A 27,395-nucleotide genomic window follows, 5' to 3' on the forward strand; every position below is an offset into this window, starting at 1 on the left:
TAACAGGTGCTATTATTTTCTTTGAACAGTTACCCTGCTGTATGTGAATTTCTACAGCACAATAACTTGTTATCTATTCTCCGAGCTCATGAAGCCCAGGATGCTGGGTAAGTATGTGTGGAGAGGGGGCATTAATAATGTATAATGGCTTAGTGTTCTCAAACAGAGCAAGGAAAGAAAGAACAACTGAGTGAGAATAAACTGGAAAGCTTAAAATTAAGTTGCAACAGCCCTCACTTTTTAGTAATACTATAAAAACATACACTGGCATTAGAACATATTTTATGTTATTATTACTGGGTTATGGGACTTAAATGAATCCTCATATGTGCCATTTACTTGGCCTCAGTGATTTTTAAGTGACATAAAATGGCCACAAGACTGTCAAATTGATGCCAAACTTGGGAAGGAAAAAAATTCAGCTCAGAAAAAGAAGTTTTACAAACGTGCCTGAGACTTCTAACGGACTGATTGCCTCAGTGCCTGGGAAGTGATTTGGCTTATGAAAGCCAGAAGTGTCAGCTTTTAAGTCTTTCATGCCTACATGAAACTTATGGTCCTACTGGTTTTATGCTTAACCAAGAAAATTCACTTCTGCTGCTCTTTAGTCCAAACAGATTTTATGCAGAAGTATCAGTGATGAATTTTATGTATGCAAAAACAGTCCAGGTTGAGCACCAGGGAGTGCTGATGGTTCCCTCATGGAACTATTGCCTGTGTAGATAGCATTTTTTATGCTGATGTAAAAACTTAAAATATTATCTATTAATTGAAATGTACTGTGCTTGTGAGATATGAATGAAGGATTGGTATCTGAATAAATAGCTTTGCATATCCTGCAGAAATTATTAATGTGTTTATTTGGCGGTAGAAACTTACCCAACCTGAATAGTAATAAAAGATAAAGGAACAAGATGGTAGGAATGAGGTCAGTAGTTGCTATGCATATGAAAAGCTATTCTGAATGTTTGAATTGTCACATACTTAAAAACGTCAATGCAATTAAAAGCAAGCTATTACTCTGCCAGAAATAACTGACATGAAATTCCCAAGGGTAATGAAATTTCATTATTATTGTATTGCTTTCCAATAAAGGGTGAAAAAGAAAATTTTGTAGAAAGGATTGCATTGAAACTATACAATGGTTGCTGTGCAACTATTGTACATGTCTGCCAGATTCCTCTGTTTCTTGTAGCTGAAGACTGAAGAGCAGCATTTGGTGTTACTTACGTCTTAGTAAGACAAATACTGTTTGATTTGTTTGCTTCCAATTGCTACAGCTTTAATGCTGGATTGATTATCTGTTGGTCCAATAAACCTTTTATTTTTCATAAGGCAGTAAGGTTAAGTAATGAAGACATGCAAGCGTTAGTAAACTGGCTGATAGACTGGATGAGGTTAGACACAGCACTGAAAATATTGGATCCCCTGTTTCTCCTCTCCTTCCCATACTTTCCATCTCCCCTGGCCTTGCCATCGCTTACCTGCCCAGAGAAGGCAGGGAGCTGGAGTGTCATGGAGGACAAGCACTTCTCGTCTTGAGGCAGAACTGTGCACCTCCAAGGCATGTGCCTGGTGCTTGCCTTCACCCACAGTCCCACAGAGGGAAAGTATCGGAATGTCCTGGGGTGCACACACATAGAGGCTGCCTGGCTCCAGGGACAAGCACTGAGGGAACTCATAACAAAACCCATTACCAAGTGTCAGACAGAGACACAGGTTTCAAGCATGGTGTGAATACGTGCCTATCCCAAATAGATATAACAAATAAGCCTGCAGAAAGTATTTTTTCCACTTTAAAAATCACACATGCATGTTTTTCTTGGCATTTGTTAACAGCCACTGCAGTAATGTACTAGGGGGTTTTGCTCTAAATTTCATCAGTGACAAATATACATACAAACACTGGGCAATAATTGGTATCTTCTCTTTCCTTTCAGGTATCGTATGTACAGGAAAAGCCAAACAACAGGCTTCCCTTCACTAATCACAATTTTTTCAGCACCAAACTATCTAGATGTATACAATAACAAAGGTAAGAATTTCATTCCTATTAATACACAGTAGACTGTACTTCTCTTTACTCAAATATATTACAATGGTTTTCTTTTTCACTCCTTTATCAGTTCATTCTCATTTTCTTCGTTTATTTGTTAGTTCATGCCCATTCCATTTATTACATAATGCAAATCTAATTACATTTATTACAGGCAGATGTATGCCTCTGAACATAACTATAGGTTGTAATATGCCTTAGGATATTTCTGTACTTCAACTGCAAGTTATTAAGTAAGTGTTACACAGGAAGCAAAACTGCAAACAGCTCTATTAGCTGAGAGAAGCATATTAAGAAATGCTCTAGGTGAGGTGTTCAGAGCCCAGTGTTCCTTTAAAATTATTTGTCCCTTTGCTCCTTTCTGATAAAATTAATGGAGTTTGCATATGCAAAGCCTGTAGCCAGCTAACACTTTGGCAGATTGTCAATGGATAAAGAAAGGGGATAGATATTGTCCAAGTTCCTTTATGTTTTGGGTTTTTTAATCACTGGAAAACTATTATGTAGGAAATTAAATATCATTAGAAAAAAAGAAGAAAAAAGGTTACAGTACAAATAGGCAGTCACTGGTCACTCCATGAAGTCTCCACTGAACACAAGTGTTTGCAGCTTCTCTGAATGTATTAGTTCATTGCATTCTCTGAAATCTCCTCTGACGAACTGGAAACAAAGTCATGTTTCTAAAAATAAAGTATTCTAATAAACCTGTCCTGCTGTATCTTGCAATGAGCAGTACTGTTTGCTTCACTTGTAGTCCCAGTAAAGCTAAAGTTATTTGTGTTCCTCTGTGAGCAAAACAAAACAGTTTTTTTCTCAATGATGCTCTTGCAAGTAGCTCCATTGCAAAGAAATCAATGTTCTTCAGAAGAGACATTTTTGGATGCTTACCTGCAAAGGAAGTAAGCCATTTTAATTTTTTTCTTACACCTGCAAAACAAAGCTTCTTCAGGCATCATTTTATATTATAAATCTTGTGATCTAAAAGCTGTTATGCCATGAACTATATGCAAGAGAAGGAAACACTTCACTGTTAGATAATGGTGTCTGTACACATTGGTGTTCTCAATATGCATGTTAAGTTGTGTAAAAAATTAATAAAAGCATTCTGCAAAATACATGCAAGCAGAGCTGTCAGTAGCTACGTTTGTAAAAGTGAATAATACAGGGGCTCTGCCAGCAACCCAAGAAGCGCAGGATGAAACAAGGAATATGTTAATTTTCTTGGCATCATGGTTGCTGTTGGTGGAAAAGTGTGTTTAGTTGCTGGGCTGGCTGCTTTGGGTAGAAAGCAGACCAATGACAGGTCTGTACAAGTGAGGTGTCAGAAAGTGTTCACCTTTTGTTTATTAACACCTGGAGGCAGCTCTGTACACAGGAAGGCTAAGGGTGAGCAATAGGGGTTTTTTGTCACGAAGGCAAATGTTAAAATTTAAAACAGTGATTTATAATATTCAAAATCTTGTTCCAGGATGCTCCAGTGTAGCAGGCAGGTCTTAAAACGGTTGAAAAGCCTTTTCTGGCGAAAGGCTGTTGGCCAACTTGAGAGGTGCTGGTTATCTCTGGTCAGAGCTGAAGTTTGGGTGCATTGGTGGTGATTACCTGCTCTGAGTGAGCTCAGCAAGTCAGCAGCAGTGCAAGATCAGTACCGGTGTGACACTTTTTAAGGTGTGAATTGTTGTAAATTTAGAGGCTGCAGCTTTGATTTCCATTGTGTTTAACTGCTTCTTTTTCCTCTCATTAGAAGTTTTGATGCATTATTTCACGTGACTGATTGCACTGGCTCTTTGCATTTAAAGTACATCATGCATAGTTTTTCAAGCTGCATTGCTCATCCATTTTCTCCTGAATAGCAGTTGGGTGCTTGCTTCCTTCGTCATGAAAGAAAAGCACCATCATCCTCAATCAGTCCAAAACCAGGCTTCTTGTTGGCTTCTTTGATTTGCAGCAGATGAATTAAATAATTACAGAGCGCTCCTGACTGACTGGTTTCAGGAGGCAAAGGAAGGTTTTTTCCTCCAGAGGTGTTATAGGACTGTTGCTGTAGCTGACTCATCATGCACTGGTGCAGAACCTGACTGATTTTTACAGATCCTTTTGGGGTTTGGTTACTGTCACTCCTTGGAAAGGGAGTTCCCCTCCTCCTAGTAAGTGCCTTCCTTTCTAGTATGCATTCTTAGTATGCTTCTGGTTGTTACTTAGCTAATAAAGTCATTCTAAATAAATTCCTGAGAGGCTCCAGCTACCACTGACATGAATTTTTAAATTCTAAATTTAAATCATTTTGTATGAAGTGTTATTTAAGATAATTTTTATTTTTTTTTAAGAAGCTGCAAGGAGCTGGGAATGCTCATTTTCTGCCCCAGGTTGATAGTTCTCATGCCCATTAAAGCAGATGTACTTTCTTGTACTTCTTCAAAGCACTTCAGAAGAAGTGGGCTTGGTTGCCAACTTTATCCAAGGGCTTATTCAATCCCTGCTGGAGAGCAGCCACTGGGATCAGATATGTCCTCAGAGAGCAGTAGGGAGGCAACATTTGCAGAGCAAAAGGAAGTTCGGCAGGAGTAGCTTGAAGGTAAGCTAACCAAACAAGACCATATTCAGCATATCTGCTGTTAGTAATGCTGCTGTGGATCCTCTGCATGGACTGTCTCACAGTACCGACCCAGCATGGGAATCTCTTGGCTTTGCACTAGCCCACTGTGACACCAAAGGGAGTGTTCTGTATCCTTTGGTTACTGGTCGTTGCCTCGTGAAGGCTGCATGTGTAATTTATCTGTCATGTGGCTGCTGGTCGTGCTGCAACGCCAGCCCACACACATGCACAGCCATGGGTGCCAAAGTTAGGTTTTTCAATTAGGAGGCTCCTGTCAGGGGTTCCCTGTGTGGTTAATGGAGACAGAGGGAGACACTTTCAGGGGGTGATTCAGAGACTTGGCAACTGCCTAGATATGGGGAGTCTAGAGTCCCTTCCCTTTCCAAGACTATCTTTCTTCATTATTGTTATTAATGCATTTCATATTCATTATAATGGAGAGCATTGGCAAAGCAGAGGAATTTGTACATATGGTTTTTGGCAGCTTCTGAGCTTCTGTTCAGTGTCTTCATAGCTTTCCCAAACTTTTTTGTTCTCATTTAGATTATTAAGAGGCATAAAGAAAAAGATACTTTATTATTAAAACTTGTTACAAGAAATACCGGTGCATTGATCATTTTCTAAGACTACCCCTTCTGGAGAGGATCAAAACTCCTCATGCAAGAAGATAAATGGTATTTGGATTGTGGTAGTTATTTGTGAATTCAGGGCCTCAGAGGAAGGCTGTACTGATCAAGAAACGCTGAGAAGGTTGTTAAGTACAGGTTTACTACTGAGTTCAAGGGTGCCCATCACCAGGAGAAATTCCATAGAGCAACACAGTAAGAGGGTGCCAAAAATGACTGCATTGTATGATCTGCTGGCCTTGTACTGTGTCTAAACTTTGATTACGGCATTTAATGTTGCTTGATGCCCTACTTGGGGCTTGCTGTAATGCTGTTAAAAAATGAAGGCGAAAGATTTTACAGAAGTTCTACAGAGGCAGACAATTTTGTTTGTAAATCTTTGGCTATACTTCATATTTTAGCATCTGGCTGTCACTTCAGTAGGTGCATGCTTTTTGGCTGAGTGAACAATTTTAACTAGCTGTCTAAAGACAGACAATTCTCTTTTGAACACTTTTAAAAGGTTAGGTTTCATAGGGGTGAGATAACCACCAGAGAATCCAAAGCTATTGGAAAAAAACCCAATGTGGTGTTTCTTCCAGCACGCTGCCATGTACATGTGGTGTTGCTGAAAGGAAAAGCAGATGATGAGGGAAAGAATCAAAGACAGCATGCAGGGGAGTTTGGGATACTAGAAAAATCAGAACCAGCTGTACATCGGTACGCTTATTAACGTATCAGATAAGTGATGTATCAGTGAAACGTGTATAAAGTATCAGCATGTGGTATACCATAGGTACACATTAAGAAATGTACCTGATCCAAATGGATCTAACAGGAAAATTATATCTGAAAAGGCAGAGTAATCTACCTGGAAGACAAGGATGATCTTCAAGAAATAATAGTACTTTGGGAGGAAAAAAAGCAGGGTAACCTTCTGTTTGCCCTATCAGTTTTCTTTAATACTTTTTCTCTGCTGTTGTGATGAGGCCTTGTCACAGAAACAAAAGCTTTTCAAGAGGAGCTGTCAGGGTATCTAGGCCATCTCATTGCCAGCACAGAGGAGTTTATGCCAGGAGTGATTTTTTTTTGCAGCCTATTGAAAAAATCTTGAATACTATTGTGCTGTTTCTTTGGAAGACGCAATTGCACCTGTAAAATAGAAGTCTTCAGCATTCTGGAAGGGAAGATTTTCCCAGCTGTGATTGGCCCCGCTCCTGTACAGGATTATTTAGATTATTACCTTGTATAGTAAATATTTTTGTCTTATGATAATGTTTAAACTCCTAAAGCATTTTACTAACCCTTATCCCTGCCCTGTCTTGGGCAGAAAACGCTGTGGTTACTTAGCAACTCTGCTGGAGGAGAAGGCGCTGTTCCCAGTTGCACAGTTAATGCTGAAGTTAATTTGGCATTAAATCAGAAATCGAAATTCTTTCTTAGGTATGAAGAATTTGAGAGACCTTTTGCTGTGTTCATGTTCAAAATGCAGGATGAGTTTTCTGGAAAAAAAATGCAAGAAAATTTTGTTTCCTAATATTATTTTGAGGTTGTTTATCTAAAAAGATGTAATTCATTCTAGGGTAGTATTTCTACCATGTGCTTTTCCATCGGGGGCAGGGGAAGTTATCAATTAATTTATATTGGAAAATGATTGGCAGATCTCAAAGCAGGATATGTGTTTCTGAACTATTGGTTCAGAATATTGCTTAATGATGTTCACATTGCTTAAGGGCTTAATCCACCTTCCAGCATATAGGCTTTTAAAGCACCATTTGAGATGCCAGTGAATTCCGAGACATCCATTCGGATCTGATATCTATGGCGCAAGAGATGGGAGCCATCCCAGCTCATCTTTAACTGAGGGAGACCAAGGAGGTACCCCAGGGGTCTCAGATGGCATGTTTGTGTTTATATTTGAAGGTTAGAAGAGCCATCTTCATTTCTAGCTGTAGGAAGGAGGTTCAATACCTGCACATTTTTCACCACTCATATTTCCAGCCTTCGGTACCTATGTTAAATGCTTAAAGCTACACAGTCTTTGCTTGCTGCATTAGTCTTTTATTACACTCTGATGTGATTTCAGTGTTCAGTATCTCAGTTTACTAGCATTGGAAAGAAATATAATGTCATTTGGGATATCTGCACATCTTCACTTTACAAAACACTATCCTTTAAAACTCATTTACAACAGCAGGAACTGAAATTAGGTTAAAATGTGTGTGGCTGTTAAGAATAATAAAATAAGATCCTTGTTCTGGTTGGTGATTATACATGATAAAACTTGGCTGGTGGCATGGTCTGCTAGTATCTGAGTATACATTTGGACAGAAAAATATAGAAGTTGCAGCCTAGAATAATAAGCAAATGTTGGAGAGAGTCATTGGCTTCCTCATTTAGCAGTTTCATAACCAAAGAAACCTGTCCCGCTTTCTTTTGTCTCTTCCATTAGTGACTGTGTGGCCTGTAGTCATATAACCTTCAAAAGGTTCCTGTTCTTTCAGGGTGGCTGGGGTATCCTATAGCTACTTAGGCGTCAAGTTAATGTGCATTAAGAAATGAAGCAGAGGTGAAACCTCCAAACCTTCTCTGAGCCAACAGAGAAAAAAAAGGAGCTATGACCAAAAGAAAGCAAGGGGCTGGAAAAGCTCAGGGAGGCTTCTGCTGTTATCAAAGAATATCTTCTAGGTGAAGTTTTCTTCTTCTAACTACTAAGCAGTAGTGAGAACTGCACAATCGTAACAAGAGCCAGTTTGTTTAATGTAAATATCATCTTCATTCAGCTAATAAAATATCATTCACCTAATAAAAATACTGCATACATTCTGATTGTAAATGAAAGATTTTTAAATGAAAAACTCAAAAAAGTATTTGTGATACTTATAACTACCATATTTTATTTTATTATTTCAAGACTGGGGTTGTTTTAGAAGACTTCCATCTCTGTTATTACCCTGCTCTACTGTATAGTGTTATTTTATTTCAAGTAGCTTTTGAAGTCATTTGTGGGGGAGCTGTACAGGCCATTTACAGAGGACAATAGTTTTTAAAATGCTGTTATGAGAACTTGGTTTTGTAAGATAATCAGATATATAAATTAATAAGATGGTATGAAGATTTTGGTTTTCACAGTAATCTCCAAATAAATTCTTACTTAAAACAAACAAACCCCAAACCCACCTAAAGCCATTTATCTTTAATTTGACGTTTTTCTACTGTTCTGCTTATGATTCAGGCTTTTTTAAGGCCAGCTTTAAACATTCATTGTAAAAATGATTTTTTCAGCTTTCACAGAATTTAGAAATACACTTAATGGATAAATTGAAGAAACAGTGGGAAGGGGAACTACCTCAAGCTCACTACGATGACGAATTTGAAGGTTTAGTCCTTCTAAATGAATATTCACAACCATTAAGTAGTCCTTTTTGTGTGGTTTTGACTCATTTTTGCTCTATAGCCACAAACTATTTTTATTATGCAATTGGGTCCCTGTAGTGGAAGGAGAATGAATTTCAATCTGCCATGTATAATTTCAGCCAGAAAGTGATGGAGATATTAAGATCAACACTAGTTTTCTCATTTTTGCTAATAGCAGTATTAGGTCATTTATATTTTACTGAGCAGAAGAATGTCTGCCAACTGTCATACTAGGATAGGCAAAAGTCAAATGCAGTTTATTTAAATGGAGGGTGTCTGGCTGGCAAGAGTCCACGTAAATGTTAGTAAGCCATTTTCTGTGTCTATCAGTGAGCAGGCTTCAGAAACTCCCAGGTCACTCTGGACTCTGTCATTGGTCACAAAAAGCAAGACATTTAGCAGCCTACTAAATTTTTGTGGGAAGAAACAGTTTAATGCATCAAAACAGTTTTTTATCTGACTGACACACACGTTAGTCAATGGGAGGAGATGAATAATCAGGGGAAATTGTTCTTCACCGTTCAGCCAGTGTTGCGATACGCTGCATTTCCTACAGTGCTATGCCGTGTAGTCATGCAACTTCATTGCTGGCTGTTAAGTTATAACCAGCTACTGGAACTGTGTTATAAGTCTTGCTGGTTTTTGTTGGTCATTTCAAAACTATTTTTTTCTCTAAAAGCAAAGAAATATAAGCTCTTCTGTTTCATATATAACTCTGTTCACGTCCAGAAGCACATGTATTCTTTGCCTGTGAAACTTAGAAATCATTGCATTTCAAGAAATAGATTCTGTAAATCAAAATATGCCCCAATTAGATTAGAGGTACTGTTACCAGGTTGAGTAACTGCAGTGTGAAGGTATTACATTGTGTGTGTCTTTGCAAGAAGACAGAAAGAGAAAAAAAAAAGAAAATACTAAAAAAAGAAGGAAGGGATGAGATTTGGTTTTACCGTTTCCCAAGCTGAGGCAGTTAGGCTGTAAAGTGAACAATGAAAATCCAGCATTGGATGATTTTTATTGAAAGACCATATTATTGAAAGCTCTCCCTCAATACATTCTTTTAAAGGCAGCTAATAGATCTGTGACACAAACAGCTGCTGAACCCGTGTCCATTGTCTGTTCTCCAGGTATTCTCAAAGAATGGCCTGAGGTTTGGGTAATCTGCAGCACCCTAGTAACCACTTACTGCTATGAGAATTTTCAAAAGTCCATGGAAGTCTAGATTTGGTGCTGAATATAGTGTTAGGGCAAACTTTATACTTTGGAAAATGAGGTTGGGTAAGGGCAATCGTCTAGGCATTTGTAGAGTTCATTTTATTTCACCTGCCACATTTTCAACATTACTTTGCTCCTCCCTTACCAAAGTAATATTGTCCCTTTCTCTTCTGACTGCATTCACAGTTATACCCAAGCCACATTCAGCCTTTCCTTCTTCCATCCGACTTTTGACTGCACTGGGCCTGGGTACAATGGTCTCTTCTGTTTCTTACTGAAATGCTTTGTAATACTTTGATTTACTTTGTTCTGTTAATATTGCAAAAATAGGTTAATCAGATCCTGTTTCAGATATGAATCTTAAGTCCATTATCACAAGTTAACACTGAACTTGGCGTAGTGCTTTAAAAATGTAATCTGTCTTTTGTGTGTGTGTGTGTGTGTGTGTGTGTGTTGACAAGAATGGTGCAAATTTCAAATGGTGCAAGACAAATAGTATTCATTTGAACTGTAGGGAGCACAGTGTCGTGTACCCAGAATTTGAATACTGGGAGAACAAAGTATCATCTAGTATAATACTATGTATCAAGTATAATACTATGGATATATCAAGTATAATACTATGGATAAAATATGTTGAAAATGTTCATTGGAAAAGCAGCATTCAAGCTCTTTAGTGATGAGTGCTCTTCTGTGTTATCTCCAAAGTGTGGTTGTGAGGAGCTCAGATAACTGTGAAATGGGTGGTTGTGGGTGCTCTGCCTCATTCTCTGCTGGTAGCAGATGCTAGAGCCTATATTCGTCACTACTCAGAGTTATTAATTCACTTACCAGCCCATCTTAGGGCCAAGGAAAGCTGACGACACCACTTTCAGATTGAAAATGGCTTGCAACTTCTTAAAGGCTGTAGGCTGTATCCTATTATAACCAGCAGCCAAGTGCTGCCACTGGGTGAAGTGGTTCAAAGGTGGTGAACAGCTCTGCAGGCTGCGCACACTGTGAGTGTTACTGGCCTGGTAGCTGGGCACACACGTGTGGCTAATGTCTCTCTTGTTTCTCTTTTCTCCCACCTAGCTGCAGTATTGAAATATGAGAACAATGTTATGAATATCAGACAGTTCAACTGCTCCCCTCATCCATACTGGCTTCCAAACTTCATGGATGTGTTTACCTGGTCCTTGCCATTTGTGGGTGAGAAAGGTACGTAAATTGGCTCTTTAGAAACTTCAGAATGGTTTCTAAATCACTGTGCATGTGGCCTCTTTTATTTGAAATGGCAAGAATAATTTGAAGACAGATAACTTGCTTTCAAGGACAAATTCGAAGAAACAGGCCTCAGAGGGACAAGCAATTACTAACGGTTAATCACACTTCTCAGATGTTTTTATAATTTCCACTCTTTCCAGGTAATGATGCCATTATGTCTCTGCTGTAAAAGCAGATTTTATTGCAGACGAGGTGCATTCGCTGAATAAAATTCTTTTCAGTTCTTCCTTTATAAGCTCTTAGACATTCTATTGGATATTGCTTCACTACTTCAGGGTTACATCCTTACCCAGCATTCATTTCTGAGAAGGTGATGATGGATTCCTTTTTCATCAGCAAACACAGAGCTGGTGATAGAATAATTAGGGTTGGAAAGGACCTTAAGATCGTCTAGTTCCAGCACCCCTGCTATTGGCAGGGACACCTCACACCAAACCATGTCACCCAAGACTCCATCCAGCCTGGCCTTGAACACTGCCAAGGATGGAGCATTCACAGCTTCCCTGGGCAACCTATTCCAGTGCCTCACCACCCTAACAGGAAAGAACTTCTTCCTTATATCCAATCTAAACTTCCCTGTTTAAGTTTTAATCCGTTACCCCTTGTCCTATCACTACAGTCCCTAATGAAGAGTCCCTCCCCAGCATCCTTGTAGGCCCTTGTATGCCAGACCCAGTCTGGTTAACTGCTCTGGAGTGATGGCAGGAGGAATGAAAGCCTGTTCCTCAGCCCCTTCTCTACCCAGGGCATATGGTGGCTCATTGCTGGCAAGAAGACTCTGAAGAACATAAATGGTGTTTTATTGAAACAAGATGCTCTTGATGGTGCCTGAAGACAACTTGATGCTGTGAATGTCAAGCATACAAAAGGCATGAAAACACTTTGGTCTAACATATTAAATGGGTACATAATGCAAACTGTTTAAATCCCAAGTCATTTTATTCAGGGCCTGAGATGAAGCTTGCTTTGATCCATCCATTACAATATATTGCTGCAACAGCTATTATTGCTGGAAAACTGTAATAAACTCTTAAAAGCTGCTTGGAATAGCAGTTCTCTCTTAATAGGCAACTGGAAACTACAGCCAGCTGTGGCTCTTACCTGCAGTCATTGACCGGCTTTGTTTTCAGCTACTCTTATGTATGAGGAAAGCCGCGAGAAGCCTGAGGTCTCTCTGAACAAAGCTGATAGACAATGAAATAGGGATTAACAAAGAATAGACAGCTGTTTCCACTAATGGAGACATTACATAATCCACAATGACGTGTGCTGCGGATTCTTGTGAAGCAGATAAAACGCTTGCATTTTCTTCAGCTGTGAACTCAGCCAGGCCATTTTTAGAATGGGCCTGTTCTCCATACACACTGAAGTCCTGTAAGATCCTTTTGTAAGGCCAGTTTTTCAGATGTTTATATTAGTGGCCTCTTCGGGTGAGGTTGCAGGATGCACAACCAGATTTGTTGAGGTTCTGAGACCATGGACACTCCTCCTTCTTTTTTGTTGGGTTGTTTTCTTTTTGTCTGTGTGTGTTTGTGTTTGATCCTTCATGTCTTCCCAATGGTCACTCTTACCAATTGCTTGGAAATTTTAGAGCCCCCCGGAAGTGAAATCAGCATTTTCCTTTTCTCCACAAAACAAAACTCATGGGTATAAGAGATGTTCTACACAGCTTTTTGTTTCCTTTTTTTTTTTTATAGATTTTTTTTCCTTCAAAGGCCAACCAAGGTAGGAAGCTGTTGGTTTCACTGGTGTTTGTTAATGTGGAAAGTCTTTCCACTAATCCTGTCAAAGGAAATATTAAATTCTGCACTAATGTAGGGAAAATATAGCTTTGTCCCCACCCTTCTAATATTCCAAGCCATCATAGTTGTCACAGAAGAGGATCTTAATAACTACTTGATTAAAAAATTTAAAGTTTCAACTTGTGTAGCTAGTGCAAGACTAGACATGCCTGGTAACCATTTTAATGATGCTTTCTACATGTAGATGTAGTGGAGTTCATTTCAATCTGCTAATGATTTCACATTTTACCTCATAACTTTGGCTTTTTTATCTCTTACATTTCCTTGGTTGTGATTTTTTGTGGGTGGTGGGTTTTCTCAGGTTTTTGGCTGTTCTTACTCTGTGTGCTCTCTGGTTAGTATCTCCCTGCTGCCTTTCCAGGAGGAGCTGGGGCCAGATTAGGGCTTAGCCTGAGGCTGACTCTTCCATGTGCAAAGTGCAAAGTAAACAAGCTGAATATATTCTGTATTCACCAATAATGTTTATATTGAATACAGAATAGTTCCAGCTGGAAGGAACTTCAAACAATCATCTAGTCTGTTTGCCCTGATTTCAAGGGACACTGCCTCTTTGGTGAAATTGTATTGAGGAGGAGAAAACAAAAGTTACCCAGTTTATCGACCACTGCAGAAAGAGAGGTTTTTAAACACACCTTTTTTTAAGGTCTATTTGTTGTGGTGTCTTTGGAACAATTGTTATGGAAAACTGTACTTTTTTAATTACAGAAGACACTTCAATCTTACATTACTACATGAATAAAACAAGGCCATGTTGTTTAAAAAGTGGGTGCTGTTTTTGTCCTGAATCTTCATTGACACTACTACAGCTAGAGTTTTCTCTCTGACACACCAGGGAAGCTTAATATCAACATTTTGCATTTTTGTTCTATTTTAGTGACAGAGATGCTGGTAAATGTGTTGAATATCTGCTCAGATGATGAACTCGGGACAGAGGAAGATGGTTTTGATGGTAAGAGCCTCCTGCCCTTGATTGAGGTTGTTTGCCTTGAAATTACTTGAAAAGGTTATTTACTAACCCTGGGATAATATTCTGAGTCCCATTTAAGTTATGTGCTGCTGAAAGCAACTGTTATGCTAGACTCCAGTGGATTTGCTCACTGCATGCTTTGGAAAGAATTAATGGATCCTCCGAACTGCTCTAACGCTTTCCTTGATCTCACTCTTTGGGTTAAAAAGCCTGGTTTTCTCACTGTGAAATCTGGATTGTGTTCTCCCAAAGGGGTAAGATGTTGATTGCATGCATAAGATCCAAGGGATTCTCATAGAAAGTTTAATTATACCAATGAAATGATCTTCCTAGGATGAAATAAGCTTCCTGCAGAGCTCCTTCTAAAACATCAGTACCACAACTTTGGAAGACTTGTACTTGTGATTTTTCATTAGTCACCTCTTCTAAAATACTTGTGTATCTGAAAGGCTTTAGGAAGCAATAGAATAATAATAATAAAAAAAAAAAAAACAACAAAACCAACATGCAAATATTCTGCATAATATTCTGACCTGATTTCTGCTAAGGAAAGAAGAACAGTCACTTTCTGTTGCCATTTGTGTTGGCATTTATATGATGATAAGTTGCCTTGTACCTGTTGGTTGGACTTATAAATTATACTTTATATCTTGTAATTTGTGCATTCTTAGAAGTCAATTTATTTTACTAGATGCTGGTTTCTGTTACACTGTGCAAGAGTAAATTGCAGATCTCCAGAATGTCCCTTCTCAAAAATTCCATGCATCCCTGATATACTTACTATGGCTACTTCTAGTGTTAAAACAAACAAAAAACCCAAACCAAAACTAGGAAAATAAAAGAAATATTTAAAAATAAAAGGAACCCCAGAAAATCTAGCACTGCCAGCTATTCTCAAGATATTTGCAGGTAGAATGAATGAACAAGGAGAATGAAGAGCTTTCAAGTAAGAAATATTTAACAAAGTTGTATTCAATAATTAAACTTCTCTCTCCAAGTCTTTTATTTTTAATCTTTGGGAGAGGAAGGTAGATCACATGTTTTGACAAATGTTTCCTTTGCAATGGACAAGAAGGGTATGGATGGTAGCGCTTTGATTTTGCTCTGAAAGGCCAGATGGAAATTCCTGTACTGCATCTGCCACAGAGTGTGGACGTGAACAATTATCTTGCAGGACTTGGGACAAAGACTGAATGTATTGAAACCAGTAATCAGTGGAGAGAAGAAAACACCTGTTTGAATATTGTGCCCAGTTTTTTTCTCATGAAATTTAAATAAGTAGCTACTGTGTAATTAAAGCAGCGTGTGAAACAGTACGGAGGCATACAATGAGTAAAACTGTGTCAAATTAAACACAGTAGCAACAAAACCATGTGCTTAAAATCCTTGGCTCAAGAAAGCACTTAAGTGCGGGCTGAAATCCCACTGAATGCAGTGCCAAGCCAAAGGCTTTATGGGAAGGATTTTAAATTAATTCAGCATTGGCCTAATACTTTCTTTTAAAGCTGTACTGTAAACTTCCGTAGCATGAGTGTAGGCTGATACCTGTAGTCCTTTTCTAAAAACTCTAGTGTGTCAGCGTCCCCATGCCTAAGCTGCAACTCAGGAGCACGTTTTCAAATGAAGTCAGAAACAATGAGGCGTTAGGGGTCTTTGGGGGCAGCAGCCCTCTTCAGCTGCAGGAGGCCTCTGCATCTATGGTGGTTTTAATGCAAGGATGATGACTCCACATCCTGCCTCCCCTGGAGTTTTACCACGGCACTCCTCCAGAGTGGAGTTTGCAGCATTGCAGGCAGACAGGCTGAAATCCTCTGGGCTTGCATGTGTGTGTGCTGCATAATGATATCTAACAGCATTAAAGTTTCCAGATGAGGAATAATTAAACTGTTCTGGTACTGTAATGCTAATATTGTTGTCTTAAATCTGCTTTCAGTTTTTTTTTTTTCTGTATGAATGATTTCTCTGTGTAAAACATTATGTTAGGGAAGATATTAGAAATGTTGTCTTCTGTAGCATGTCTAGCTAAAGTCAGAGCTGGCATATGTTCATGTCTGCTTTCCCGGCTAATCCCCTTAGAGCTGTAAAATGGGATCTGTGGTGCTGGTGCTGCAGCTTGCTATGGGCACACGCTTGTACCTCCAGCCCAGTGGACACAGTGGGCTCATGGGTATTGTGCACATGGAAGAGGCTAGATTCAGGCATAAAAGTAAATGTGAGGGTTGATTCAAATTTAAATAGAAGCTGATATCTTTAATGTTTTCCTGATGGGTTATGGTTTACTATCTGTACAACAAAGGAAAAATCCTCTTTCTCTTAGAGAGATTTGAATTCCATATCTTTTCTTATTATTTTTTTCCTTTGGGGCCTTGCCTTTTGAGGGAGAAACTGCAAGATGTGTTTTATTTGTGTTCTTGATGAAACAGACTGAAATGATTATCAGCTTAGAACTACTTCTGTAAAGGCTATATATTGACAGTCTTGCAGTGGTTCAGCATTTCCACTGTTGTTCAGTAATTTCTGTTCAGCTTCCTTGGAGGACTGCAGCAGTACAGTCCTATTTGCCCCCTGACATTTTTCTTTTGCAGTATTTCCCATAGAAGGAAATGCCTGATATCTGCAGCAGTGGGTGCGTTTTGTTTGATGGAATGATCCTTTAAAATCATCGCTTGTTTTTTATATCATCAGTAGTTTCCAGGGCTCGCTGCTGATTTCCTTTCTCTCCTTGCAGTTTGAACATGCCCTGACCTGGGTTCCCACATGTAATGAGAATGATCCATCACTATGGTTTGCACTGATCATTCATTTGCTATCTTCTCTTACACTTTCTTGCCCTCTGTCTACCCCTCTCACTTTCCCCTTCAAAACAAAGCCCCATCAGTATTGTCTGACCTCACTGCATGGTGTTCTTCTGAGCCTTTTTTTTTAAATTATCATTGTTATTTTTGGTTCTGAGTCATGCATGTTGCATCCAGCCATGAGCAGGATGCTCAACAGCATGTATTCCCCCTTTTATTTTTTAATTTTTTTTTTTTAATCTGTTATTTTGCTTAAGAAAACACATCATGGGTTCTAATGGATTTGTGGTAGGCAGTTACTGTGTATGCTTAGTGGGAGAAAGCCTAAATAGCAGTCGTAGTGCCCTTTGTCCCTTACATCCCTGCTGGCCTGTATTGGCCTTTTGGATTCACTGATTTTAAAAGCAAGAAAATATGATAGGTCAAGTTTTCTTATCTCTGATAGTTTCCTCTTGTTGTACTTTCTCTTTCCTGTTTGCTGTGGTGACTGCAATGTAATCTGATCCAGAAAAAAATGTCTTGTGTGAACATTAGCTCATGTGCTGTAATGGTTTGTGCATCAAGTGTATCACTTAGCAACAGGAGCTGCAAATACCTCTACCTAGCCAGCATATAGTTGAAGTCCTGTTTTATTTTAATTAGCAACATTTCTGGCCTCATGCACGTGATTGAAAAAACAAACCTAATTAAAAGGGTGCAGTAATGTAATAAGCAACTTGACACAAATGCACTGCTTGCTTTGTATGCATCACTATCATGATTTGGCATAAAGACATTCCTAAATTACCTGCATTAATTTTTGTATTGCCTTCAAAGATGTAGCTCACAGCCTTCTCATGGAAAAGATGCTGTCACAGTGCAGCGATTATTCTGCAGCTGGAATACAGCTTCCCCAGTACAGTGCTGTAGTCCGAGCCTATAGAGAATTACCAAGTCAAACTTCTTTTGCCAATCAAAACCCGGTTCTGCTGTTAACAGTGGCAGGCAAAATTTGCCACAGAACTTCAGTGCAATAAACTACCAGGGCAAGCTGAGCACTAACAAACACAGAAACTGATTGGGCAAAAGCAAATGCCTTGTCCTCCTTAGGTCTCAGTTACTTACTAATGCCTTGATAAGAGTGTTCATGATACTACCTGGTGAGAGAGTTTTAGCTTTTCAATGAGTTAATTATTACTAGTAGAGAATTTGAACGTTTTTCCTACTGGTTTCTGTTTGTTCTTCCTCTAAACCAGAAAAGTTGGGCTGCAAAGTATACCTCATCTCTGTGAGTTGGTTGCAGAGGGGCATTTTGATATCTTTATTTATACATTCATTTATTTGGCCAGGTATGTTTGTTTCTGTGCCAAAACGTTATTCATATGAGCCATACTATGGCATGTTGGTATGCTCGGCTTCTGCACTAGCCTAGCAGCATGCACTAAATAACCAAGACCCCCAAAACACATGTCGTGGTGTAGTTACGCCTGGACACTGAGCGCTACGCTTGTGTTGCTTTCAAACACGTTTCATTTTAAAATGCAATACCATGGTGCTCTTTGGATTTGTTAATTGTATGCTGCTGGCCCATTTAAATATGTATGCAGTAAATAGCACAGAGTTTGGAAGAAATAGCAGACATGTTTATCATACCAAGCTATTCTTTCAGATATTGGACGTAAATAAGGTGGAACAATTGGCTTGTTTCCTCTAAGAAAAGAGGTGTCATCAGGCAGGCCCACCCCACGTGAACTGGGGGGCTGTTTTTGAGAAGTGATTAAGCCTTATCAAAGCAGCTGCAGTAATGTAGGAGGAAGTGTGTGTTCAAGGGGTGGTAACACTAAGGCTAAGCTTTGCTGGTGATCTGCCTGCATGCTGGTTTCCTGCAAAACCTACAAGACTTTAAGATGAAAAGTTTTCTTTCTCCCCCACCCCCATCATTCTTAATCTGTTTCTTTGCTTTTGGATATTCCCTGCCTAATTTGTTTCTTTTCTGTTTTTCAGACTTTACTTAAACATTAAGTTTCCATTGATGTTGTCAAATGTTCTGTATTATCTTTTTATTTTCATTCTACAAACATCACTGATCTTTTTCTCTCCCCCCCCCCCCCTTCCCCTTTGGAATTCATAAGAAGATCCCATTTGTGCACAGAAGAAAGGTATTCAATAAGTTGGAAGGCTTAAGTTTCATTAGTTTTCCTTATGCTTAATTAGATAATACATAATGTATTAGGATACCAGTGAGAGATTTTGATTTGGCTTTATTCCGCAGTGTTATTTTCTGTCTGTTCAATCCTACATCTCAGAATATTTTCTGACTTTATAGTATCTTTTTTTTTTCCTATTATTCTGCTTCTTAATCTGAACGTCTAAATTATATTTCACATAAATCCTACATATCCAGCTTGCAAGATCTATGTTTGGATGCTACAAATCTGAAATCCAGTAGAACTTCTTATATTACTGAAGATTCAAAGCTTTTATTCTACCTCCCAAATAATTTTTCTACTCCAGTCTTATACTTGGCTGTGTTCATTGTAGTCATACTGTTTTTTAAGTTCCTTCATTCGAATAGGGTTTGTTTAGGTATTGAAAGATCTTTTAAAGATCTTTTCAAACTAAACAATCCTATTATCCTATGAAAGAAGAGTAGGAGGATATCTGAGCAATGTTTGCAAAGGCTAAAATTAACCTGTTTGCCCATAGCCAGTTCTCAGGTTATGACCCATTTAGTTTCACCTAAGTGTGTGCTTAAGAGTAGCTGAAGTAATTCATAAGGATTTGTATTAATAGTGAATTTCAGAGTATTCAGACTTCAAATGTGAGTCTAAGACTTATGTATAAATAGTTAGGGAAGCCAGATACTGTATGGATTAGTGGTATTCAGTCAATACTAACAGGGTAATAAAATCTTTGTAAATATCAGGTGCAAAATTTAGAAAATAATGTTTTAAAAAAACAGCAGACATAAAATCATTAATTTACTAATCTAGTAAACATAGAACATTTTAAGTCATTTTCATAGCTCTGTTATGAATTAGGAAATTCAATGGAGACCAAGATTTTTTTAAGTGTATTTTTTTAGTAACCTTTTTTGTGTATTGAGGAGAAACAAAATACTCCCTTTAGGCCTGTTGTGGTGTATGATTAAGTATTTTTTTTCCATTCTTATTTTACATTTAAGTGTAAGGCATCGTGTTTCACTTTAGTCATAAATTGTATTTGCTGTTTTCAGTTCTCAAATCCTCTGGAAGTTAAGCAGTGATTGAAAAAAGGTTGAATATACTTACAAGATCTAGAACAGTGTGGGTTTTGTAATAAGCAACTAGACATAGTGACACTTGGGGGGAAAAGACGTGTTTAAGTGTTTTCAAGGTATAAAAGGCTGAAAAGCATGTTGTGTATATGTTGAGAGTGGAGTTCAGTGAGATTGTCGTAACTGAGGCAGGAATGTACCCCCTCTGTTTCTTGAAGAACTGAGCTGAATCATTGCTGTTTAATTTAAATTTTTCATTAAGCTGTTATGAATATATTTAATTCAGTTGCAGCTGAATTACAGCTGTTTCTCCCACTCTTTATTGTCTAGAATTAGACATTTATGCCTAAGACTTAATGTCTTTATTTTTTTTTATCTTTATAGTTTTTATATCTTTTCGTTATATTTTTATCTTTATGTGTGGGAGATTTGAAAGCCATCATTCTAAGCATAGTTTCTTTCAGTTTGAATTTCAAGATACAAGCTTGTAATTTCAAGACAGTCTGGGAGGACAATTAGAAATGCCTGGAAATAATGTATTAATACCTCGCACTGTTTGGGTTTAAACTTGATCTTGACCATAATGTGAAAAGTTACAGTGAAATTAATCCTGAACTTTTATATTGTTATCCATGATATTTGTTCCTACAAGTAAGTTTCTTAGCTTTCTTTTGAACAGCTCTAGGATTTGTCAGTTGAGTTTATTTTAAATATGGAAAGTTTTTTTTGCAAAGGATGGCTATTAGTTTTTTTAAATTTAAGCACAGAAAAAAAAAAAGTACCTTCTTTTCATCTCCTCTAAAGTGCCAAGGTATCAGCCAGGCCACCTAGTCATCTAGTATTTATCATGAAGCAATGCTTGCATTTCCAGCGGTAGTCTCAAGCTTAATTGCAATTGGGAAGTCTGCCATAGGAAAGATGACAGTGTGGATAGGAGAGCCGTGGACTGCCATCAGCAGAGATGGGAGAAGAAAGCTAAACCTATGAGAATTATTGCACAGTCAGCTCCCAGAAGCAGCCCAGCAAGTCTTCTGCATGGCAGCATTGAACCTCACCAGCACTGCCCAGAGCAGCTGGGACTGCACAGAGGAGTGAACCACTGGTGCTGCCGAAGCAGATGGGACTTTTGCCATTGAATTCAGTGGAGCCTGTATTTCATTATGAGCCCTTCAGGCTGAAGTTGCTTTGTGCTCATAATACAACAAAGAAAGGTCTGCACGGCAAGGCCCCATGGCTGTGTCTTCTGCAGCTTTTCAGCTCTTGCACCCATCACCAATGTTTACCAGTGTCTTGTTCTCCTGCCCAGTACCCGCAAGCGGCTCTCGCTGCCACAGCCTTGGCTCCCTGGGGCTGTCCCCTCTGCTGCCATAACCACCTCCCTCATTTTTTGTCCCTTTCTGCTCATTTAGCTTCCATGATGGACTATGGATCAATTTGCTATGAACTGAAAATAGACATTTTTATTTTTGTCCTTGGATTCTGGAGCAGTGAAGAAGGGAGTGGTACTGTGATTTATAGTGGTTTTCAGGTGGCACTCCTGAACCTCCCATACAAGCCAAGGTTACCTGCTATTCAGAAACCTTTGAGAGGAAACTTCGTAGTATATGTAGTTATGATTGTGGTAATTAAATGGTTTACTTAGTATAGCATGGCATTTTCTTGGGGACATGGGAGGTCCTTTTTAAACGAAATTCCTCATCCTGATAACTTAGGTTTTCCCATTCAGGTGGTTCTCTTGGATGCACAAATAATATTCTTGGCTTTGATGATATCGAGCTAACAGGTGTACATGCAAACTTAGCTGGACTGTAGTCTCTATTCCAGCATGCCTTTTTATTTATTTGCTTATTTAAGGCAGATTACAGTGTGAGTTCACAAATTTCAATGTATTGTAATTTTGAGCTGGCTATAGCGGTAACAAGCAGGAATTTGCTGTATGGAACTCTTAAGCACAGCCAGCCAACACAATACCTACCATTTCATGCTGGTCTTCATGACTCTGCCTTTAGGTTTTATAACCATTTAAATACTTTTTAACTAGGGTTGGGAAAACACTAACTGGACCCTCTTTCCCTTAATCTTAACCCTTAAGGGTTAAGGTTTTCCAGAAAATTAAATGAAATGTGATTGTTTTCACTTAAAATTATAAGATTATGAACTAGGTTTTAACTCCACTGTTAACTTTTAACTCCTTTTTATGGTTTTGGCACTGTTCATGTTGAGTATCTTTTTGGCATTTTCAGTTTTTTGAAGAAATTTGTTTTCAAAAGGGTATGATCTTGGAAAATGTTTTTGAAATGGAAAATTAGATTACATTGAAAAAAGCATGCAGCTTTAATGTGTAGCAGGAAAAGGATCATGTTTCTAAAGGTAGTAATAGCTAGATTGGTCAAAAACAATCAGTCTTGAGCGATAAACAAAAAAATGGTGGTTTTGGGTTTGCATATAAATATGGCTTAATAAGTTTCTTGTATTTAGAGTTCAAATCACTGATATGTTGTTTACAAATTCCTATAACTGTTTTTAATGTGTTTTCCATAGGAGCAACAGCTGCTGCTCGAAAGGAGGTTATAAGGAACAAGATAAGAGCAATAGGAAAAATGGCTAGAGTTTTCTCAGTGTTAAGGTAAGGTTTTGTGCTGTTTCAGCTTTTTAATGTTAAAGAACATCTTTCACTGATTACATAAAGCACTCTACTGTTAATCAAATAGCAAATTTGATATTTTAGAATACCAGCCAACTGCGTTTTACTGGAACCTTTTAAAGATTGTTTTATTTATACGGTACTGCTATTTATTATGACTCTGAATAATCCTCTTCCTCAGGGCTTTTGCTGAATGTAAAACAGACAAACAAAAGACATCAGCAAAGAAAATTGCAATTACCCTTTCTTTTTTAAAGACTTTTTGCTCACCAGGTCTACTAATTAACTCTTAGCCTCTTGTGAGGCAAGAGTTAAATGTAGAAAAAGGGTATGTTTCATATCATGTCTTATTAAAAAGGAAGCCAACTGTCCCACTTTGTCGCCCACAGTTGCTGCTACAACCATGAGTAAAGATGATTAGATAAAAGCATTAGGGTCATTTAACTAAAAAACCAGGAAGTCCTTGTGCAGACAACAGCAATCATTACCTTAGGCTGCACTCCCCCAAACACATGAGCATGAGTAACTAATTGCTACCCAATGTTTAGGACTCTCCATTTGATGTCTCTAAGCAGAAGAGAAAACATGCTGTACTGTGCTATGCTGAAGTCTAAATATAGAAAATAGAGTTCTCCCTCCCTTTGAGCAGAGGTTTTTTTTTTTTCCACAGGAAATTGTATGTTCTTTGCTGTAGTCAGTTTATGTCCATTATAGTTAGTGCAAAATCAGGGGATTTTTTAAAGTACGTATTAATATGCTTATATGATTGATAGTAAAAAAAAAAAAGGAAACAAAAATAGTTACTTGAAGAATACACTCTTAATTTCAGCTGAAACTCTCAAAGTTGCTTGATTTGAGGCTCTTCCTTAGCATGCAGGCAGTGGGCAGGTTGACGGTGGGACTTTGCATGGCCACAGCATTTCACCCACATGCTGCAAATTGCAGCAGCATAGCTTTAAATAGCATAGTGAGATGGAGGACTTTGTTCCTGGGCTTCCCAAAGTGTTATATGTGAATTACTAGTGATGCACAAGCTTCTTTAAAGTGGTACCCATAAAAAAAAAAAAAAAAAAAAGAAAAATTGGCATCTTGCCTTTTGTCTAAACAAGACTGGGGAGCAATCAAATGTTTCCACTTGCTCCTCTGTACCAAGCCTGGCAAAGAGCCTGGAGCTGACATTGCTACCACCTTTGTAAAACAGCACCGTTATTTTTCTCTGATGATAGTTGAGCAAACTAAAGTTTTTGGAAACCTGGCTTTCTCCCATAACCTTGAACTGCAGCTTCTGGAGTTGCTGTATTTTGTTGTGGAGCACCTTTTGAAATGTAGGATTAATTCAGCAGTGACATGTATTTTAATATACAGAAGGGCCTGGAATTAGGTGCACAGCTGCTATATTTGAGTTTGCCAGATGATTGACATCACCTACGCATCAAAGACTTTTTCGAAGGGAGCTATGGGGCGGAAGTTTTTCAATGGTTTCAGGGTGGAAGAAGCGTACGTGGTAGTTTTTGCATGTGTCCTGTTGAAAGTGATCTGCATAAGCCTCATAGCTTAGGGTTTTAGCACCATTTGAAATTTCGAGCCCTCTTAAATTATTTCACAAAAATTAACATTTTAAGGCACTGATGGAAATCAGTCTTGACCTTTCCCGAAAAGCAGTGAAATTCATCTCAGAGAGGGATATTCATGAGACATTTTTTTAGCCTCACCACATACATCTCAACATCTCCAGAAGACCAAAATGGACTGTATCCAGTAGAGAAGAAGCCAGTGTCTCACTCACTGAAACTGCTGAGACTTACACAGTTCTTAGTTACTGGTGGACCATAAAACTTTGCAGTGAGGACTGAAGATGAAGTGTATATTTGTTTTCCCTTAGCTTTAACCAGCAAATACAACCGCATCCTTACTGTGGTCAGAAGATTGGTCAGCAAATAAGTATCTCCGGTATGCAGTTTTGCTGACCAGTCTTCCAGGAAGGAGAGTGACATTTCATCCCAGCCACCTCTTCTCTTTTGATGGGAAAATTTGATGCTCCTCAGCTAGGTGCCAGGCTCTAGACAGCCAAAACGACATGAGGTTAATCTTGCAGATATGGCTCCTATAGAAAAGCCTGGGTTATCTTCTCTATCTTGCCAGCACAACCCACATGTAACACGCGAGTGTCTGATAATTGTGTGTAACCCCACAGACTGTAGTGGCACTGCCATCTGATCCAGCCTATTTCAGAAACCTTTGAAGTTGCTATTTGAGTCATGGTTGGTTTCTGGCATTTATTTCGCTAATTCTTGAAAAATGTTTCTGAATTATCAGCACCTGATCTGAACACCTTCAAAGAGCTCAGTCGAACATCCCTTTTCTGATGTGGAGTAGCCACTTTCCTCAAGGATATAACCTGAATGTAAAACTGAGATATTTTCAGCCACTTTAGTCTCAAAATTAGATATAAAAATTGTGTAGTATTAAGTTTCAAATGTTCTAAATGGGCTTTGCTGAGAATAGCCATCATAGAAAGATTGGGTTAAGCTCAGTGGAAGACCTCATGATACCCTGTCATTGCCTCTCTCCAACTTAGTTTCACAAGTCTGAATTTTCTTTGGATATATTTAGACAGCCAGGAGGTAAATAAAATATTTAATCAGTTTATTTTCCTCTTTTTAAAATGGAAGTAAAGGACATAAGGTAGAAAATAAGGAACACTGAAGGCTAAAAAAATGTCAAAATTTGTGATACAGAGGTTTCTTGGGAATATGCAGTTTAAAGGTAATAGAAATACAGTGAACAAATTTGCCCTATGAAGGTGAAGCTAAAAGTGCCATTGCAGTTTAATCTAAGAAAAAAATCAACAAAGAAATGGATTGAATTGAAAATGCAGATTAAGCATTTACTTGCAGTGGCAAATAATCAAGAGAAGGCAAAAACTTTGGTGTGTAATTCTTGATGGTGCAAATACTATGTTAATTCTGGAAATTTGGCTGTTGCATTAATTCTAATTGCTTGGGAAACTTGCAAGCAAAACCGTCACAGTTTGATTTTGACTATTACACAAAGAAAGGTACGTACAAGGAGAATCATTTTCAAAGTAAAAATAGAACTTGAGTATATGTAGTAGGTAAGCAAGAGTTGTTTGAAATACGTGAGTAATTCAGGGCATATAGGTCTGAAGAAAATTATAAGTAGTAGAATTGCTGAGACAGTTTTGATAGACAAAGCCACATTATCCCCAAGTGAATGTGGAACTAAATTCTTTCTTTGTGTTTGCTTCCTTCAGCTTAATGTCCTTATGTATTTCAAAGTAAAGCACTTCAAAATAGTTTTCTCTTAAAGAATTGAGGTCAGTTTTGCTACTGAGAAAGTATGTCATCACAGACAGCATTACTGTACTCACATAAATCTGTATTTAATGGCTTGTCTGACAGAGCTGTTGTATTAAAAACTGTATGTATATGAAGACTGGCAAAACATATTTAGGTTTTCTAAAACGTTTTTCCTGAATTCAGTATTATTTTTAGCATACAAAACTATGAAGAATAGTGCTAGTAAGTGCTTATTAATTTTAATGAGCTTTTAGCTGCCTTTTTTTTTTTTAAGTGGCTGATGATCATTAATAAATAATGCACCCGAGTGCTGGTGTAGGCAAAAGCAAAACAACAATTTAAGTTGATTTTGGACCACATAGCATAAAATGCTTAAATATATTGTTGGCAATAACTGCTTCTTTGGTCCTCCTCTTACCAAGTTTGTGGCTTTATGTGTATATATATATATGTACTCAAATGTATGTCATAGGTTGTTTCATAGATGCAGGTTATAGTGTTTCGTAGATGCAGGTTATAGTGTTAACTGTAGTGGGACTGTCTGTATGGTGTAGTGCAAAGGGGAACCACTTACATAGCAGTGAGGGGAACTGCACTAGTGCTAGTGGTATCACCAGATTCAGTCTGTCCTGATAAGGAGCTTGGAAATAACGACATCATTGCAAGGCAGGTGAAGCATGTCTGGTGTTTAAAAAAAAAAAAAAAAAAGACAATTATTTACTCCTGGGTTGTTTTTTTTTTTTCCTTCTGCAGAGAAGAGAGTGAAAGTGTGCTGACGCTGAAAGGTTTGACTCCAACAGGAATGCTGCCCAGTGGTGTGCTCTCTGGAGGAAAGCAAACACTGCAAAGCGGTAAGCATGTTTGCCTGTGTGTGTCATTATGTGTAAAGAATAAACAAAGCACAGTTGGTTTTCAGCTGCAGAACCTAAGAAGAGAAATCACAGTTTTCTCAGGAAAAAAATCAAGGACAGAATAAACCAGGTGGTTTGTTGTACTGGAGCATTTGTGGGTAGTTCATGTAGGGAAACTTCTCAAAACTTGCTATGTACCACTAATTTTCAAAGAGACGGGGGAAAAATCCCTTGAAATCAACTGTTCAGAATGGTAGATCAGCATTGCATGTGAAATGCACTGTTTCCACACTTTACAGCATGGTTTTGGGTTTTTTAAGAGCAGCCTTTGATACACAGAGTACTGGAGGTTCAGCTTAGATAATGACAAGCTCTTATTTTATCTGATTTGTTCTTCCTCATAGAGAATCACCAATGGAAAATAGCTCTAGAATTAGATTTTCTCTCCTAGCAATTCTAGGTGACAGCATGAGAGCAATTTCACTCTGATTTAAGGCCAACTAAAGGGAAGCTCTTACAAAACACCACATTTGCCTTGTACACAAACACAATACAGATTGTCAGTTCAGTTTTATACCAAGTGCTTCTAGTTACAGGAATTCTCTAAGTCTATAGCAAGGCTGCTTTGA

The 27,395-nt window shown here is 38.3% G+C and overlaps 2 protein-coding genes across 3 annotated transcripts in view; both read left to right on the top strand.

Annotated features, from left to right (window-relative positions):
* The window catches only part of EMCN (endomucin), a 434,433-nt gene that overhangs the window by 254,988 nt on the left and 152,050 nt on the right, over positions 1 to 27,395 (top strand). The gene's annotated exons all lie outside the window — the stretch shown is intronic.
* The window catches only part of PPP3CA (protein phosphatase 3 catalytic subunit alpha), a 189,685-nt gene that overhangs the window by 155,118 nt on the left and 7,172 nt on the right, over positions 1 to 27,395 (top strand). For both annotated transcript variants that reach the window (XM_062636717.1, XM_062636718.1), the window contains exons 7-12: positions 30 to 107; positions 1,941 to 2,035; positions 10,961 to 11,086; positions 13,829 to 13,903; positions 22,493 to 22,577; positions 26,669 to 26,766. In XM_062636717.1, coding sequence (XP_062492701.1) covers positions 30 to 107; positions 1,941 to 2,035; positions 10,961 to 11,086; positions 13,829 to 13,903; positions 22,493 to 22,577; positions 26,669 to 26,766 — 557 coding nt within the window. The remainder of the gene's footprint in view (positions 1 to 29; positions 108 to 1,940; positions 2,036 to 10,960; positions 11,087 to 13,828; positions 13,904 to 22,492; positions 22,578 to 26,668; positions 26,767 to 27,395) is intronic.

This window comes from Pezoporus occidentalis, unplaced genomic scaffold (assembly GCF_034315485.1).
Source record: "Pezoporus occidentalis ecotype Australia unplaced genomic scaffold, CSIRO_AGI_Poc_V1 ctg49, whole genome shotgun sequence".
Taxonomy (NCBI): Eukaryota; Metazoa; Chordata; class Aves; order Psittaciformes; family Psittacidae; genus Pezoporus; species Pezoporus occidentalis.